This window comes from Oncorhynchus keta, chromosome 26 (assembly GCF_023373465.1).
Source record: "Oncorhynchus keta strain PuntledgeMale-10-30-2019 chromosome 26, Oket_V2, whole genome shotgun sequence".
Lineage (NCBI taxonomy): Eukaryota > Metazoa > Chordata > Actinopteri > Salmoniformes > Salmonidae > Oncorhynchus > Oncorhynchus keta.
Window position 1 is genome coordinate 19,564,287 of NC_068446.1, and position 19,073 is coordinate 19,583,359.

Genomic DNA, 19,073 nt, shown 5'->3' on the forward strand with positions numbered 1-19,073 from the left:
ACGTCTCTCTCTCCCTCTCTATCTCAGGGGAGGGTGAGCTGTACTGGCAGGATGATGGTCCAGGCAGTGAACCAGAGAGGGAGGAGCCAGCGCTCTGCACCTGGACTTGTTCGCAGGTACAGGAAGACTACAATACCTGACACAGAAGGAGACTACAATACCTGACACAGAAGGAGACTACAATACCTGACACAGAAGGAGACTACAATACCTGACACAGAAGGAGACTACAATACCTGACACAGAAGGAGACTACAATACCTGACACAGAATGAGACTACAATACCTGACACAGAAGGAGACTACAATACCTGACACAGAAGGAGACTACAATACCTGACACAGAAGGAGACTACAATACCTGACACAGAAGGAGACTACAATACCTGACACAGAATGAGACTACAATACCTGACACAGAAGGAGACTACAATACCTGACACAGAAGGAGACTACAATACCTGACACAGAAGGAGACTATAATACCTGACACAGAATGAGACTACAATACCTGACACAGAAGGAGACTACAATACCTGACACAGAAGGAGACTACAATACCTGACACAGAAGGAGACTACAATACCTGACACAGAAGGAGACTACAATACCTGACACAGAAGGAGACTACAATACCTGACACAGAAGGAGACTACAATACCTGACACAGAAGGAGACTACAATACCTGACACAGAAGGAGACTACAATACCTGACACAGAAGGAGACTACAATACCTGACACAGAAGGAGACTACAATACCTGACACAGAAGGAGACTACAATACCTGACACAGAAGGAGACTACAATACCTGACACAGAAGGAGACTACAATACCTGCATCGCAGGAAATGCAGATGAGCTTTATGATTGACATAAATTCACTGATAACCTACACTGACACACGGTTATATGACCAGTATTGAACTTTTCATGGAGCCTACTTTTGGCCAGCCTAACCACCGGTCAAGCTATTGCCTAAATGTTCATATTCACAATGATACCAGGTGTATGAACATCAATTCCAAACTACCATTACTATGACATTTTAAAAGAGTTATGTACAGTATTGTTGATACTAGTGTGTGTTAAATCATTGTGCTGACATTTTTATGTGAGGTGAATAGTGTAGCGTGAGAGGGCGGAAACACCTGTTGGTTCTGCTCTGTTAGATTGATAGGTGTAATATTTGTTCTGCATAATACCTGTCCCACGTATAATAACACGCCCACACCCGAACGAACACACACACACACACATGCATTACGGAAAGTTGATCTGTACACAGACACTCCCAGATAAGTCCTTCATTTGTCTGAGGGAAGCTTTTAAAGATATCCATCAGTACCTCCCTCTCCCTTTATCTCTCTCCTTCTTACCCTCTCTCTTCCCCTCGCTCTGCACAGCTCGGGTGTATTTACACTGTGTGGAGCGATGGTGATGTCATTGTTGTGATAGTGCAGGAGGACAGGGAACGCCTGGGGTCATGACCCACCATAGAGTTCCAAAACGGAGAGACAGGGTGCTGGTAGTGGGAGTACTGGGTTCTGTTAGGTGTAAAAGTATTGCTCTGCCTCCCTCTCTTAGACCTAGGTCTCGGTCCAGAGACAGTGGTGATGAGAACGAGAATATCCAGGAGCGTCACTTCCGCCCCCACTTCCTGCAGGCGCCCGGTGACCTCATCGTCCAGGAGAGCAGGCTCTGCCGGATGGACTGCAAGGTGAGACCACGCCCCCCTTAACACTGAACCCACCTCTCCTTGACCTCTTCAACTACAGCCACACCTTTAGGATTCTACCATTATAGGCCTGGTGCAGGTTCTAAGAATTCCTAGTTGGAACATTCCAACTCTCCAAAATGAACCCTGGTGCAACAAATAGTAAATCATAGAAAATGGAGGAAAGCAGTGCAGATCCACCCTCTAATTGTATGTATGTGTCAGTGATGAGGAGTATCTGGGGGCCTGAGGAAGGTGTCCTCCCCATTAGTTCCATATACTGGGGAAGAAAAAACTGCGGGCTATATATTTAATTTCTTCTTTCATGATGAATGGCTCAGACAGAGCGCAAGAGGAGGGGAAATCCTGGGGTCATTTTGCTAGGATTACGGGGATCCCTCTCTCACTCTTTCTGCAATTCTGTCTCTCTCCACACTCTCCTTCCCTTTGTTTTGTCTCTCTCTGTCCGTCCCCTTTTCTCTCTTTCTCCCTTGGTCACTAATCCTCCCTGTGAAGTCAGACCGAAAGAAAACTATGTTACAAAACTGTAATACAACCAAACAGCACCATACACGGATTTCACACGCTATAAAAAGACTCTCTTTTTATACTCGTCCAAAAAATAAACACAGTGAGTCTCCAATGTCTTGGGGCTCTGAATGTCAATTATATTTATAGACTATATTTATTTCCAAATCGTTTGTGGGTTTCCAAACTTTCCATGCCAATAGTGTCTCAACTACAGGAATTGTTCTGCAGTCAGGCTGAACCATGTTGTTCAACCAAAAATGTATAAATTCTTCTTCCAGCAGTCAAGGCTGGACACACGGACACACACACACACACACACACACACACACACACACACACACACACACACACACGCTCTACTGGTCGGACCTGAGGGAGGGGAAGGTGTGGGGTATGCAGCGGGTGCTGAAAAGAGAGACGGGTCCTTTTAAAGGCCAGGCAGTTCTCATGAGAAAACATGCAGGCGACCGGGAGACTCCAGACAAGCAAAAATAAAACACTGCTGCTCTCACTGCAGACAGAGACACACCATATTACTGTACTCACAATGCAAATACAGTATATACCAGCACATATACACTGCAGACAGAGTCATGCTCCATCTAGATTCAAATCATCACATCACTGTATAAATAACACAGTGTGATGAATGAGTCATTGAGTATGTGTTGTGTTCCCCCCTCTAGGTGAGTGGCTTGCCTACACCAGATCTGATCTGGCAGTTGAATGGTCAGGCCATCCGTCCTGACTCCGCCCACAAGATGCTAGTGAGGGAGAATGGCGTACACTCATTGGTCATCGAGCCCGTGTCCAGCCGCGACGCAGGCATCTACACCTGCATCGCTAGCAACCGCGCGGGACAGAACTCCTTCAACCTGGAACTCATTGTCGCAGGTAGACACCCATACAGTACATAGATGTATAAGTATAGACAGATGAACAACATTAAAACATTGGCATAGGAAAGGACCCATAATCTGTGCTTGACTTGGACTGAAATAGGTTCCTGTACTTATTTTGGATACCGGTACTGTTTATATTTAGGTGCAGGAGCGCCACAATACATTTGAGCTACTATTCTATAAAGAGGAACAGGAGCTCCACAATACATTTGAGCTACTATTCTATAAGAGGAACATGAGCTCAAGCAGTAGAACATTTGAGGTGTTGGTACTCAGCTCCGGTGAGCTCCTTCTGCCCAAGTCAAGCACGGGCCATAATATTTTTGATGTCTTTTCAGATATAAGGGCACTTTGTCTCTTTTTATTTGTTGATGCAAATACCGTAGTACTTATCATTGTATCACAATACGTCATAGTTTGATATACTATTGACTGACCGTGGTCTCTCTCTCGTCTCCAGCCAAAGAGATTCACAAGGCTCCTTCGTTCATCGAGAAGCTGCAGAACACTGCTGTTGCCGAGGGTAACCCTGTACGTCTGGAGTGCCGTGTGTCGGCTGTCCCCAACCCAAAGATCTTCTGGAAGAAAGAGAACGAGTCTTTCACTCACAATACAGACAGGATCAGGTAAGTCAGCTCTACCATTCACTGTCTATGGCTTGTCTTATAGAAGTCCAATAACAGTCAAAGGAAGAAGTGTAGCAATATTATTGGTAAGCAGCCTCTTAAACTGGACCTGCAAATTATAAAGATATTGATGATATGACAACAGTTGGTGAAACTCGGTCCTGAGGGAGTGTGTTGAACTCTGTTTCCCAGCATGCACCAGGACAACTGTGGCTACCTGTGTATGATCATCCAGCCAGCCATGAAGGAGGATGCTGGTTGGTACACCGTGTCAGCCAAAAATGACGCTGGCATCGTGTCCAGCACCGCACGACTCGACGTCCACAGTAAGTCCCCCAGACACCAATGTCTTTCTCTGTGTCCACACAAACCAACCGAATATTATATACCCTCCAAACACACAGGACCAAATGTAAAAGGCTAAATCACTGTTACTGTCTCTGTTCTCATCTCTTCCACCTATGTTCCGTCCTCAGCTCAGTGGCAGCAGCCCAACACTCCCAAGCCTAAGAAGGTGCGTCCCTCTACGAGTCGCTACGCAGCGCTGACAGAGAGAGGACTGGACGTGAAGGCAGCATTCTTCCCTGACTCCAGCCCCCTGCAGCCTGGAGGCCTGGTGGAGAGTGATGACCTGTAGAGACCAGCGGGGTTCACACACCCCACTCAACCCCCTAATAATGCCTTAAAACTGACCCCCAGTGCTACAAGCACCAACCCCCGTTCTCCCCAGAGATATAGGGGTAAATGTAACACCCTCCATCTGAGACGTATTACGACAATCCCACAGATACTATTTTGGAAGATGGATGACGGGCAATGTGACACCCCATAATATCTCAGTGTCAATGAAACATGGATCCCAACTTAGGATCAGATGGGGTGGCGGGTAGCCTAGTGGTTAGAGCGTTGGGCTAGTAACCCAACTAGTAATGTTGCTAGATCCAATCCCGAGCTGACAAGGTAAAAATCTGTCGTTCTACCCCTGAACAAGGCAGTTAACCCAATAATTTGTTCTTAACTGACTTGCCTAGTCAAATAAAGATTTCATAAAAACATGGTTCCATTTGATCAACCATAGGAATAGGAACTACCATAGGAGCCAGAGGAATCTACCCTTGGTGGCCATTGAAGTTTGTTTGCAATTCTGTGGTCCATTAAAACAATATATTTTCTGATAATGGGTGGTGGAACTGAAGAAGACTTGAATGTTGGTCAATTAGTTCTCAAAGTAACACTACCATAACCACACAAGGGGGTCACCTCTTAAGTGCCTAAGATAATTCTCACATGAACTCTTTGTAAAAAAAAATATATATATATATTTTAAAGTCTAAAGTAGTGTTATTATGCATGTGACAATGGTGCCATTTGTAATGCTCTATCTAAATTGATGCCTTACTTATGAAATACTCCCCCAACAAAGGCACCAAATTATAGGGGTAGAGATATATAGAAACAGGACAGACTTTGGACTGTAAAGGTATGGAAAGTCCAAAGCATGGGAGCCACACGTCATGTTTCCCTGGACTGTTGAGAGACGAAAGAGAGACCGCAAAACACAAGTTGTTCTTTCATATGGTTATCACAGGATAGTCGTGGTAATATAGCACAACAATGGATATAAATAGTGTCTGGTTTTTGTTATTAATAGCACAATACCATAGATATCAGCATTGTCAGGTTCAACATTTAGCACAAATACCATCGATATTGCACAAGGACTTACATACTTTTTTTCTTGTTTTTTTTTGTCAGGTCAAATGAACTTGAAAGTTCAAACTATTTAGTGATGAGATGAGTTGTGAAAGAGAATGTTGGCTGAATGACTCGGACACCGTTGAGAGCTCTCACCGTTACCATGGTAACTTCAGTGATTGATTGATGGATAGAGAGGGAATGACTGGCTAGGAGGTACTGGTGTGTGATGGTTGACTGTAACAGGGACAGGAAGTGGGGTTATCCTGGGCCAGGATGCCCAGGTGATCAGTCTCAGCCCAGTGACAACAGTCACTTCAACGCTTGTGAACTGTGTGATCCGTGAGTGGAAGTCAAGGACAGAGGAAAGCAAGTTTTTTGGAATAGAATTCACTGTAGATGACAAAGATGATAAAGAAGAAATTGACTATGTAATGATGGTTATGACTGATTTTGGAGATCAGTTATTTTCTTTGGTTTATTTTTTAAGTTTAAAATCTTCACAGACGTGAGACAGTCCTAATAATGGCTTCGGTTGATTGATCACACACCACAGATTGTCTGCTTTATTTTTGTATGAGAAATCTTTCCCAAGAAACTTGACATAAATTATATTAGTAATTTTTTTCTCTCTCAAATGTTCAATCACAAAACATAATCCTGTCTGTATTAAAATATCACACGTTTTGAAACAATACATATTGCCTTAAAAGATCACTTGGGCCTATTTTAGTCACAATGTCTGTCCATGTTTTTATGAGGCACTTATAACAATTGACTATTATTATTAATTCTAGCAAAGCTGTCAAGGGAAAAGATATACACAGAATTGTATTGAAATAAGTAATGATATATTTCTCACTACTGCATTATTAAATAGGCTTCTTTTGCTGTATCTGTCATCCTGCCATTACTGTGATCAGTCACAAACATATGACACCTTTTTGATTTCTATGCCTGTATATGGAATGTTCTCATGATATTACATTAGTTTATGAAAGATAATAAAACAACCTAAATGTCTAGAGGTACTGTGTTTATGTTGAGTGAGGAGACAGTAGGAGACTGCTCAAATCAATTCCATACAAAAACTTACCCAGCAGCCATATCATTCATCACAGGGGAAATGCCTTTCTTTATTGAGAATTCTTATCAGATTTGACCCTGATCCCTAGTTCACATTGTCTCCACCTTGATCTTAGGTCACATGATAGACTGCAGATGCCCCAGATCCATGAAAGCTTCTAATGACATGTAAATATATGTGACTGTTGAGCACCCTGGAGCTGTGTGTGTGAGGGGACTGGGCAGCACACTCCAGTGAGATGAAATGTCTCTCCACTGGAGGAAATAATAGATGAGATCACAGCATTTCAAATCTCCACACTGAGCATGACAGTCACCTCTGACCCCATCCATTTGCACCACCGATCCTGAGCTGTAACTGGACCCTCAAAACATTCCATGGGCTACAAATCCCCTCCAGCTGTAGGCACTAGGCAGGCAGTCAGACCCCATCCATACCCCCTCTCTGGGCCCCTCCAGGACTGGGCTCAAGGGGGGCGGTGGTTGGGGCCTGCGCTGTGTCCCGGTGCCCCAGGGGAGTGGGAGAGTGAAACATGAGAGCTTTGGTCAGCACTAGGTGCCTATAAGTCATGGAAAGAGTAATAGCATTAAATCTGCTGATCAAAGTTAAGGCCTCAGGAGCGTGGAGGGCCAGACTGAGTCAGACACAGTGGAGTCAGCATTGTTAGTCATGAAAAACTGTCACTCACACCCCCTCTGAGCTATGTGGAGCAGTACCCTGTGACTCAGCACTGTGTACAGATAGGGGCAACAGTATTACATGAACCATACACAGGTATAAATATCTCTGGCCCTGACAATTACAAGGTCAAGCCCACACAACATTTGAGAGAAATACACTTTTTGTGCAAATTGAACATTTCAGGGATCTCAGTTCGTGAAATATGGAACCAACACTTTACATGTTGTGTGTATATTTTTGTTCAGTATAGATAAAAAGCAGATATTTATCCCTTTCCTATGCATGAACCCAGCCCATCCTAAGCTGAAACATTCATATTCTGAAAAACACAGAACTCTCCATTGTAATTCTCATCCAAGAGGCAGGCTGAGAGTCTCTAAACCACCCAGCTGACAGTGTTAGGAGGTATAGTGGGCACTAGGTGTGTATATAGAGGGGTCAAGGGCCTCCCTACATGGCCAGCTGCAGCCCTCCGTCCACCACCAGTACCTGCCCTGTGATGTAGGGAGACTCCAGGAGGAAAAGAACAGCCTTGGCCACCTCCTCAGGCTCCCCAAACCTCCCCAGGGGGATGGTCCGCACCACCTCCCCTTCCCTCAGCCCCACTGTCATGTCTGTTCGAATGAAACCTAGGAGAAAGGAGAAAAGATATGGGAGGGTCAGCATCAGGAGAAAACTGAATTCGAGCTGAGAGGACATTGGAAACCAATATCCTAGGTGCAGTACAAGTCTGTTTCTATTTTAGCATGACAATGATGAAGGAGATGGCTGAAGCATACACAGGAGTACAAAGGCTAGGACAAGACAGGAGAGAAGTTGAGAATAAGCAGACAATAGATGAAAGAGAGAGGAGCAGTAAAAAAAAGAGGAAGAGAGCTTCATACCGGGAGCTAGCAGGTTAACTCTGACATTGCGCGAGGCCACCTCCTTGGCCAGGGAGCGAGTGAAGCCTTCCAGACCTGCTTTACTGGCGCTGTACACACACTGACCTGCGTTCCCCTTCAACCCCACCACAGAGCCTACAGTACACACAAATCACAACCATGAGCACAGTGATTTGGCTAACTCAACGTAAAGTGAAGTGAGAGATTGTTTATTCCCTGGACCACAACCACCACCTTGTGGCCAAATGGCAACATAGAATGCATCTGGTATCTCAGCACCCTGAGCGGAGTTGTCAATAACAGGATGTATCTGGTTTTCAGGGATACAGCAAATTCAACCTAGCTTCCTTTTGGCTGAAAACCGGATGTGGGAACTCTGCTCAGGCGCTTTCCTCTACGTCTGCTACGTTAGGTTAGTAACTCTGTAGTGTGAAGGGGATGGACATACGGTGCATTCAGAACGTATTCAGACCCCTGGACTTTTTCCACATTTTGTTAAGTTACAGCCTTATTCTAAAATATATTAAATCGTTTTTTCCTTCATCAATCTACACACAATACACCATAATGACAAAGCAAAAACAGGTTTTTAGAAATGTTGGCAAATGTATATATATAAAAAATAAAAAAACGGAAATATCACATTTGCATAAGTATTCAGACCCTTTACTTAGTACTTTGTTGAAGCACCTTGGGTATGACGCTACAATCTTGGCACACCTGTATTTGGGGAGTTTCTCCCATTCTTCTCTGCAGATCCTCTCAAGCTCTGTCAGGTTGGATGGGAGGCATTGCTGCGCAGCTATTTTCAGGTCCAAGTCCACTCAAGGACATTCAGAGACTTGTCCCGAAGCCACTCCTGCGTTGTCTTGGCTTGCGTGCTTAGGGTCCTTGTCCTGTTGAAAGGTGAACCTTCGCCCCAGTCTGAGGTCCTGAGCTCTCTGGAGCAAGTTTTCATCAAGGATCTCTCTGTACTTTGCGGCGTTCATATTTGCTTCGATCCTGACCAGTTTCCCCAGTCCCTTCCACTGAAAAACATCTCCACAGCATGATGCTGACACCACCATGCTTCACTGTAGGGATGGTGCCAGGTTCTTCCAGATGTGGCGCTTGGCATTCAGTCTTTAGATGCCTTTTGGCAAACTCCAAGTGGGCTGTCATGTGTCTTTTACTGAGGAGTGGCCACTCTACCATAAAGGCCTGATTGGTGGAGTGCTGCAGAGATGGTTGTCCTTTCGAAGGTTCTCCCATCTCCAAAGAGGAACTGTAGAGCTCTGTCAGAGTGACCATCGGGTTCTTGGTCAGCTCCCTTGCTCAGTTCGGTCGGGCAGCCAGTCTTGGTGGTTCCAAACTTCTTCCATTTAAGAATGATGGAGGCCACTGTGGTCTTGGGGACCTTCAAAGCTGTAGAAATAATTTGATAACCTTCCCCAGATCTGTGCCTCGACACAATCATATGTGGAACTCTTCGGACAATTCCTTCCACCTCATAGCTTGGTTTTTGCTATGACATGCACTGTCAACTGTGTGCCTTTCCAAATCATGTCCAATCAATTGAATTCACCATAAGTGGACTCCAATCAATTTGTAGAAGCATCTCAAGGATGATCACTGGAAACAGGATGCACCTGAGTCTCATAGTAAAGGGTCTGAATATATACGTAAATATGGTATTTCTAAAACCCTGTTTTTACTTTGTCATTATGGAGTATTGTGTGTAGACTGCTGAGGATTTTTTTATTTATTTTATCAATTTTAGAATAAGGCTGTAACGTAACAAAAATTCAAGGGGTCTGAATACTTTCCGAAGGCACTGTACAGTAACAGTACCTATGTTGACAATGGCCCCTCCCTGGGTATGGAGCATGCTCCGTAGCGCTGCCTTGCATGTCAACATGCTCCCCAGTAGGTTGATATGAAGCAGAGCCACCATGTCCTCGGGCCTGGTCCTCAGCAACAGACCATCCCTGAACACACACACACACACACACACACACACACAGGAGATGGATGACTACATTTTTTATACACATGCAAGCTCACCGGCTTAGGACTATCATGGGAGTTCTGAAGGTATGAAACTAACCTGTACGAGGACTGATTCATGCAAGTATTTCGCACGCACCTGTTGATACCAGCTGCATTGACCAGGTATGAGACGTTTCCACAGGTCTTCTGGATCGTCTCAAATATATTCTGAACTTCCTCTCCTTTGGAGACATCACAACTAAAGGCCATATGGTCAGCTAGGAAACGAGAGGTTAAACATAAGGTAAACTGAAAACTACAACCGTGTTTAGGCCTAATAAACAGCATAAGTGAATGTGGCACAAGCCTAATCATCTGGTTAGAATAGGGGTTCCCAAATCTTTTTGGTCCATGACCCCATTTTGATATTTAAAAAAATGTGCGACCCCATCCCACCATGTAAAAATAAGTTATGTAATCAACGGTCAATGTTAACTGTTTTAAATTGGGCTATGACGGTTTATTACAAATCATACTGACAGTACTTTTCACAGTATTTAAATCTGAAGGAAGTATGGTTTGAAGTGACAGAATTGACAGAGGTTCAGTAGATCATCAGTCAATCATTTTGTATGATGTTATGTGTTGAAAAACTAGCCTGTACCTTATTTTTCTCCCAGTCGTATTTAGTGCCAGGCCCTGTCCACTCTGTGTTCCTGAGAGTCTTATCTTTCATTGATGGGCTCATTATATTTTGCAGCTTAAATGGTTCAAAAGATAGTAAGACATTTGTTGGAAGAAAACAGAAAACGTGCTGTTTATAACCGCATCTAGCGGCTACCGGAGGTTACCGACGTAACCCTGGTTCTATGAAACAAGCGCAATTCTCTTGCTACACATTTTTTAATAAGGCAACCCCACATGCGGTCGTGACCCCGAACTTGGGAAACGCTGGGTTAGACTGTGAACAGCAGAGCCCAACTAAGAGGTGCATGACACCCCTGCAGGTATAATACTGTACCTCCAGCGAGGGACACCACAGTGGCCTGAGCAGCATCCTGGTTCCTGGACACCACAGCAACCCTGCAGCCTCTCTCTGCCAGCAGCTTTGATACAGCCCTGCCAATGCCCCTGGAGCCCCCACACACCACACACAGCCTGGACATGCCCCTGCCCTGCAGAAGAGACCACATCACAAAGCAAAGTCAACGATGAGATGACATTGGCATTTGGTTTCAGGGTCAGTCGGATTTAACGTCTACTGAAGCCCTTCCTTAAAGCTAGAATCCATCATTTACATTTTTGGACATATAAATTCATGATATACAGCTCATTGGGAAAGTATTCAGACCACTTCCCTTTTTCACATTTTGTTATGTTACAGCCTTACTCTAGAAAATAAAAGAGAGCCGCACACTCTTGGAGCTCAGATGCAAAAATGTAATACCAACGTTTCGACAGCCAAGCGTTGACAGCCTACCTCTAAAAATTGATTACATTTTAAAAAGTCCTCAATCTACACACAATACCCCATATTGACAAAGCAAAAACATGTTTTTAGATTTGTTTCCAAAAAACCCTGAAATATCTTATTTACATAAGTATTCAGAACCTTTTCTATGAGATTCAAAATTGTGTTCAGGTGCATCCTGTTTCCATTGATCATCCTTCAGATGTTTCCAGAATTTGATTGGAGTCCACCTGTGGTAAATTAAATTGATTTTACATGATTTGGAAAGGCATACACCTGTCTATGTAAGGTTCCACAGTTGACAGTGAATGTCAGAGCAAAAACTAAGCAATGAGGTCGAAGGAAGTGTCAGTAGAGCTCCATGACAGGATTGTGTTGAGGTACAGATCTGGGGAAGTGTACCAAAACATTTCTGCATCATTGAAGTTCCCCAAGAACACAGTGGTCTCCATCATTCTTAAATGGACGAAGTTTGGAACCACCTCATACTATTGCTGGCAGCCCAAAACTGAGCAATCGTGGGATAAGGGCCTTGGTCAGGGAGGTGACCAAGAACCCGATGGTCACTCTGACAGAGCTCCAGAGTTCCTCTGTGGAGATGGGAGAACCTTCCAGAAGGACAACCTCTCTGCAGCACCACCAATCAGGCCTTTATGGTAGAGTGGCCAGACAGAAGACACTCCTCAGTAAAGGATGCTCAGACCATGAGAAACAAGTTTATCTGGTTCAATGAAACCAAGATTGAACTCTTTGGCCTGAATGCCAAGCGCAACATCTGGAGGAAACCTGGCACCATCCCTACAGTGAAGCATTGTGGTGACAGCATCTGACTGTGGGGATGTTTTTCAGCGGCAGGGACTGGGAGACTAGTCAGGATTGAGGGATAGATGAACAGAGCAAAGTACAGAGATCCTTGATGAAAACCTGCTCCAGAGCACTCAGAACCTAAGACTGGGGCAAAGGTTCAAGTTCCAACTGGACAACCACCCTAAGTACATAGCCAAGACAATGCAGGAGTGGCTTTGGGACAAGTCTCTGAATGTCCTTGATTGGCCCAGCCAGAGACCCTGAACGTGATTGAAAATCTCTGGAGTGACCTGAAAATAGCTGTGCAGCGACGCACCCCATCCAATGTGACAGAGATTGAGAGGATCTGCAGAGAAGAATGGGAAACTCCCCAAATACAGGTGTGCCAAGCTTGTATTGTCATACCCAAGAAGACTCGAGGCTGTAATCGCTGCCAAAGGTGCTTCAACAAAGTACTGAGTAAAGGGTCTGAATACTTCCAGTACCAGTCAAAAGTTTGGACACACCTACTCATTCAAGAGTTCTCTTTATTTCTACAATTTTTTACATTGTAGAATAATAGTGAAGGCAACAAAACTGTGAAATAACACATATGGAATCATGTAGAAAGCAAAAAACAAATCAAAATATATTTTATATTCTTCAAAGTAGCCACCGTTTGTTTGCCTTGACAGCTTTACACACTTTTGGCGTTCTCTCAACCAGCTTCACCTGGAATGCTTTTCCAACAGTCTTGAAGGAGTTCCCACATATTCTGAGCACTTGTTGGCTGCTTTTCCTTCACTCTGTGGTCCAACTCATCCCAAGCCATCTCAATTGGGTTGAGGCCGGGTGATTGTGGAGGCCAGGTCATCTGATGCAGCACTCCATCACTCTCCTTCTTGAAAAAATAGCCCTTACACAGCCTGGAGGTGTGTTGGGTCATTGTCCTGTTGAAAACAAAAATTATAGTGGGACTAAGCGCAAACCAGATGGGATGGCGTATCGCTGCAAATTGCTGTGGTAGCCATGCTGGTTAAGTGTTCCTTGAATTGTAAATAAACCACAGACAGTGTCACCAGCAAAGTACCCCCATACCATCACACCTCCTCTTCCATGCTTCATGGTGAGAACCACACATATGGAGATCATCTGTTCACCTACTATACGTCTCACAAAGACACAGTGGTTGGAACGAAAAATCTCACATTTGGACTCAACTGACCAAAGGACAGATTTCCACCGGTCTAATGTCCATTGCTCATTTTTTTTGTTGGCTTCTTATTATTGGTGTCCTTTAGTAGTGATTTCATTGCAGCAATTCGACCATGAAGGACTGATTGACGCAGTCTCCTATGAACAGTTGATGTTGAGATGTGTCTGTTACTTGAACTCTGAGAATCATTTATTTGGGCTGCAATTTGAGGTGCAATTAACTCAAATGTAATTATCCGAGTAGCAGCAGTGTAAAAACAAAGGGGGGGGGTCAATGTAGATAGTCCGGTTGGCCATTTGATTAGTTGTTCAGCAGTCTTATGGCTTGGGGGGTAGAAGCTGTTGAGGAGCCTTTTGGTCCTAGACTTGGCGCTCCGGTACCGCTTGCCGTGCTGTAGCAGAGAGAACAGTCTATGACTTGGGTGACTGGATTCTTTGACAATGTTTTTGGCCTTCCTCTGACACCGCCTAGTATATAGGTCCTGGATGTAAGGAAGCTTGGCCCTACTGATGTACTGGGCTGCACGCACTACACTCTGTAGTGCCTTGCGGTCAGATGCCGAGAAGTTGCCATACCAAGCGGTGATGCAACCGGTCAGGATGAGCTTGATAGTGCAGCTGTAGAACCTTTTGAGGATTTGGGGAGGGGGAAAAGGTGTTGTCTTGCGCTCTTCACAACTGTCTTGGTGTGTTTGGACCATGATAGTTTGTTGGTGATGTGGACACCAAGGAACTTGAAACTCTCAACCCGCTCCACTTCAGTCCCGTAAATGTTTATGTATTATTTATTCTTATTTTACCTTTATTTATACAGGTTTATCTCCCTGAGATAACATCTCTTTTCCAAGAAAGACCTGGTCCAATAGCAGCAGGGGCAACAACGTTTCAGTCAAAACAACTTACTGACGCAACAACATTAAACAAAACTATAAACGCACATACAGTACAACAAAAACATTTTACGTAAAAAGAGAATTACACTCTTCTATGATATATACATCGATCAAGTGTTTAAACTCCACCAAGCAAACAAGATCATCACATTTTAAAATGTTCAGGAGAGAATTCCAGGACCATGGAGCTAAGTAACTAAAACTATTTCTACCATGACCTGTTCTAATTTTTGGTACTGTTAGAAGCAAATGAGAATGGGACGTTAAATTAATATTTATTTACCAACCTGACTAAAATAGTCACACCCTGACTAAAATAGTCACACCCACACCCATAGTCACACCCATATTTTGAAGACGTTTAAAATCCATCCAATCATCTGCCAAACCAGTCCCTCTTGCTTTAGCCCACATAGCATTTCATTCCCTTATGATTTATGTAAGTTCATTAGTAAACCAAGGGTTCTCTCTGCCCTTAATCCTGATTTTTTTTAAAGGGGCATGCCTTATCCTTATTTTAGATTTGTGTTTTCTCTTTAAAAACGAAACATAGTATGGCATACAAGCAACATCCGCACCGAGTTATTTCACCGATGCATACATCCTGGAATGCATTGTGGAAGAAAGAAAAGGCTAGTTCAACATCAGGGATGAATTCCATTCAATGCTAGATACATCATGTAAAAATCCTTGAATATCAAACCGCTTCCAGTTTATTTTTTTGTAATGACACGTGGAGATTTCTTAGGAATTTTACCATCTCTCACAAAGGCAATAGCACAGTGATCACTTAATGGGGGCCTGTTCGGCCCTCCTTTTCCAAGAGTTCACTATCAGCTCCTTTGTCTTGCTCACATTGAGAGGGGTTGTTGTCCTGGCACCACAATGCCAGGTCTCTGACCTCCTCCCTATAGGCTACCTCATTGTTGTCGGTGATCAGACCTACCACTGTTAGGTTGTCAGCAAACTCAATGATGGTGTTGAAGTCGTGCTTGGCCACGCAGTCGTGGGTGAACAGGGAGTACAGGAGCGGAATAACAACGCACCCCTGGGGGGCCCCAGGATCAGCATGGCAGATGTGTTGTTGCCTACCCTTACCACCTGGGGGCGGCCCGTCAGCAAGTCCAAGATCCAGTTGCAGAGGGAGATGTTGAGTCTCAGGGTCCTTAGCTTAATGATGAGCTTTGTGGGCACTACGCTAAGCTGTAGTCAAAGAACAGCATTCTCACATAGGTGTTCCTTTTGTCCAGGTGGGAAAGGGCAGTGTAGAGTGTGATTGAGATTGCATCATCTTTGGATCTGTTGTGGCGGTATGCGAATTGTAGTGGGTCTAGGGTTTCTGGCATGATGGTGTTGATGTGAGCAATGACCAGCCTTTTAAAGCACTTCATGGCTACCGACGTGAGTGCTACAGGGTGGTAATCATTTAGGCAGGTTACCTTCGCTTTCTTGGGCACAGGGACTATGATGGTCTGTTTGAAACATGTAGGTATTACAGACTCGGGCAGGAATAGGTTGAAAATGTCAGTGAAGACACTTGCCAGTTGGTCTGCGCATGCTTTGAGTACACGTCTTGGTAATCTGTCTGGTCCCGCAGTTTTGTGAATATTGACCTGTTTAAAGGTCTTGCTCACATCGGCTTCGGAGAGCGTTAATCACACAGTCATCCGGATTAGCTGGTGTTAGCTGATTATGCATGCTTCAGTGTTGCTTGCCCCGTCTGGTAGGCTCGCGTCACTGGGCAGCTGTAGTTCGTAATAGTTTTCAAGCCCTGACACATCCGACGAGCGTCAGAGCCAGTGAAGTAGGATTCAATCTTAGTCCTGTATTGACACTTGCCTGTTTGATGGTTTGTCTGAGGGCATAGCAGGATTTCTTATAAGCGTCCGGATTAGTGTCCCGTTCCATGAAAGTGGCAGCTCTAGACTTTAGCTCGGTGCGGATGTTGCTTGTAATCCATGGCTTCTGGTTGGGAATTGTACGTACGGTCATTGTGGGGAATGACGTCGTCGCTGCACTTATTGATGAAGCCGGTGACTGAGGTGGTATACTCCTCAATTCCATTGGATGAATCCCGGAACATATTCCAGTCTGTGCTAGCAAAACAGTCCTGTAGCGTAGCATCTGCATCAGCTGACCACTTCCGTAATAAGCGAGTCACTGGTACTTCCTGCTTTAGTTTTTGTTTGTAAGCAGGAATCAGGAGAATTATGGTCAGATTTGCAAAATGGAGGACAAGGGAGAGCTTTGTATGCATCTCGGTGTGTGGAGTAAAGGTGGTCTAGAGGTTTTTTGTTCTCTGGTTGCACATGTGACATGCAAGTAGAAATTAGTTAAAAACAGATTTAAAGTTCTGCAATTTAAAGTCTCCGGCCACTAGGAGCACCGCTTCTGGATGAGCATTTGCTTGTTTACTTATGGCATTATACAGCTCGTTGAGTGCGGTCTTAGTGCCGACATAAGTTTGTGGTGGTAAATAGACGGCTACGAATAATATTAATGAGAACACACTTGGTAGATAGTGTGGTCAATAGCTTATCATGAGGTATTCTACCTAAGGTGAGCAATACCTTAAGACTTCTTATTAATATTAGACATCGCGCACCAGCAGTTATTGGCAAATAGACACATCCCTGTCCCTTGTCTTGCCAGACGTAGCTGCTCTGTCCTGCCGAAACACAGAGAAACCAGACAGCTCTATATTATCCATGTCGTCGTTGAGCCAAGTCTCTGTGAAACATAAGATATTACAGTATTTTCAGGTCTCTCCAGAGATGTTCGATTGGATTCAAGTCCGGGCTCAGGCTAGGCCACTCAAGGACATTCAGAGACTTGTCCAGAAGCCACGCCTGCGTTGTCGTGGCTGTGTGCTTAAGGACATTGTTCTGTTGGAAGGTGAACCTTCGCCACAGTCATAGGTCCTGAGCAGGTTTTCATCAAAGATCTCTCTGTACTTTGCTTAATTCATCTTTGCCTCCATCCTGAGTAATCTCCCAGTCCCTGCCACTGAGAAACATTCCCACAGCATGATGCTGCCACCACCATGCTGGGATGGAGCCAAGTTCTCTGACATGACCCTTGGCATTCAGGCCAAAGAGTTTAATCTTGGGTTATCATGGTCTGAGAGTCTTTAGGTGCCTTTTGGCAAACTCCAAGCAGGCTGTTATGTGCCTTTTACTGAGGAGTGGCTTCCGTCTGGCCACTCTACACGAAAGCCCTGACTGCTGGAGTGCTGCAGAGATGGCTGTCTTTCTGGAAGGTTCTCCCATCTCCCTAGAGGAACTTTAGAGCTCTGTCAGTGTGACCATCGGGTTCTTGGTCAACCATCGGGTTCAAGGCGCTTCTCCTCCGATACCTCAGTTTGGCTGGGTGGCCAGCTCTAAGAAGAGTCTTGGTGGTTCCAAACTTCTTCCATTTAAGAATGATGGAGGCCACTCTGTTCTTGGGGACCTTCAATCCTGTCTCTGAGCTCTACGGACACATCCTTTTGGCTTGATTTTGCTCTGACATGCACTGTCAACTGTGGGACCTTATATAAACAAGTGTGTGCATTTCAAAATCATGTCAGATCAATTGAATTTACCACAGGTGGACTCCGATCTAGTTGTAGAAACATCTCAAGGACGATCAATGGAAACAGGATGCACCTGAGCTCAATTTCGAGTCTCATAGTAAAGAGTCTGAATACTCGTGTAAATAAGGATTATCCGTAATCATGGTAGCATTCACATGAATGTGGAAGTGTTTAGAAACATATTATATTCTTATTTACAATAAAGGTGACTCCAAAATGACACAATACCCTCACATTAAAGCTGACAAGTCTACACTTCAATCTCATAGTCACTGTATTATTTTCAATCCAAAATGTTGGAGTACAGAGACAAAACAACAAAACATGTGTAACAACTTCGTTTAAGAACAGAATGGAACTAAACGAGTTCTGTTGCAAAACGTTTTGCAATAGAACTGGCCTAATGAATACACCCCTGGCCTTGTCAAAACAACAACACGGCTGGGCAATAGACCCACCGATAAAACAATGGTTTAGTAATACAAATATTTGATAGACCGGCTAACTAGCTAGCTTGTAACATTATTCTAGACAGAGCATGCAACTCTCTGTGTGGCTGTTAGTTGATTTCAAAGCTAAATTAGCTACCTATGCTCGCAAGATAATTTGAAGGTATTTTGGTGCAAAACTCACGTTTTCACGCAACTCTGTTGTCGTTTAAGATGGATACCAAGTTGGCATTTCGCTCCATATAATTCTTATCGTTTGACTATCCGGGTCCTTTGACAATAACATGTGCAAACGTTAGTTGATCATTGACACCGTACACACACGGAGGTCGCCATTTTTTCCTGTAGTGCGTTTATTATTTCGACCACATGGGGGAGCAAGAGATACGCACCTAAATCTCACAGCTCGTGCCAGTGTCCCTGGACCACTGAGGTAGGCTGTGTCCCTCAAAGGTAGCTGGACCCACAGACATACCACACCGCAGTCTGTCCACAGTTTAGACGTGATGATCAAACCTAGTCTAGGTTAAGGGTTAGAGTTACAGTTAGGTTTGAACCGGGAAAAATAAGATTATTAGGTGGGTGTTTACATTTG

At 44.3% G+C, this 19,073-nt stretch overlaps 2 protein-coding genes and 1 long non-coding RNA gene across 11 annotated transcripts in view; 1 reads left to right on the plus strand and 2 right to left on the minus strand.

Annotated features, from left to right (window-relative positions):
* Positions 1–6,493, plus strand: part of LOC118359050 (palladin-like) — a 128,516-nt gene extending 122,023 nt beyond the window's left edge. For all 9 annotated transcript variants that reach the window (XM_052480314.1, XM_052480312.1, XM_052480316.1 and 6 more), the window contains 6 exons: positions 28–116; positions 1,587–1,719; positions 2,934–3,141; positions 3,610–3,775; positions 3,968–4,101; positions 4,252–6,493. In XM_052480314.1, the coding sequence (XP_052336274.1) occupies positions 28–116; positions 1,587–1,719; positions 2,934–3,141; positions 3,610–3,775; positions 3,968–4,101; positions 4,252–4,412 (891 nt within the window). In that variant the 3' untranslated portion in view covers positions 4,413–6,493. The remainder of the gene's footprint in view (positions 1–27; positions 117–1,586; positions 1,720–2,933; positions 3,142–3,609; positions 3,776–3,967; positions 4,102–4,251) is intronic.
* LOC127912010 (uncharacterized) lies at positions 131–1,580 on the minus strand. Its single transcript, XR_008080072.1, has 3 exons — positions 487–1,580; positions 287–436; positions 131–236 (listed from the first exon to the last, which is right to left on the minus strand). It is a non-coding gene; the product is annotated as an uncharacterized LOC127912010 (long non-coding RNA).
* An 88-nt stretch (positions 6,494–6,581) lies between the features above and the next one.
* On the minus strand, positions 6,582–18,853 carry LOC118359051 (carbonyl reductase family member 4-like). Its single transcript, XM_035737255.2, has 6 exons — positions 18,663–18,853; positions 11,112–11,265; positions 10,248–10,368; positions 9,953–10,089; positions 8,123–8,257; positions 6,582–7,867 (listed from the first exon to the last, which is right to left on the minus strand). The coding sequence occupies exons 2-6, from the start codon at positions 11,254–11,256 to the stop codon at positions 7,689–7,691; spliced, it is 717 nt and encodes a 238-aa protein (XP_035593148.1). The 5' UTR covers positions 11,257–11,265; positions 18,663–18,853; the 3' UTR covers positions 6,582–7,688.
* Between the last annotated feature and the right edge of the window lie 220 nt (positions 18,854–19,073).

Coding starts and splice junctions, on each gene's coding strand:
- LOC118359051 (XM_035737255.2), bottom strand. CDS start 11,256: ATGTCCAGGCTGTGTGTGGTGTGTGGGGGCTCCAGGGGCATTGGCAGG. Junction 10,090..10,247: donor AATGCAGCTGGTATCAACAG/GTGCGTGCGAAA, acceptor GTGTGTGTTCAG/GGATGGTCTGTTGCTGAGGA. Junction 7,868..8,122: donor AGTTAACCTGCTAGCTCCCG/GTATGAAGCTCT, acceptor CCTTTCTCCTAG/GTTTCATTCGAACAGACATG.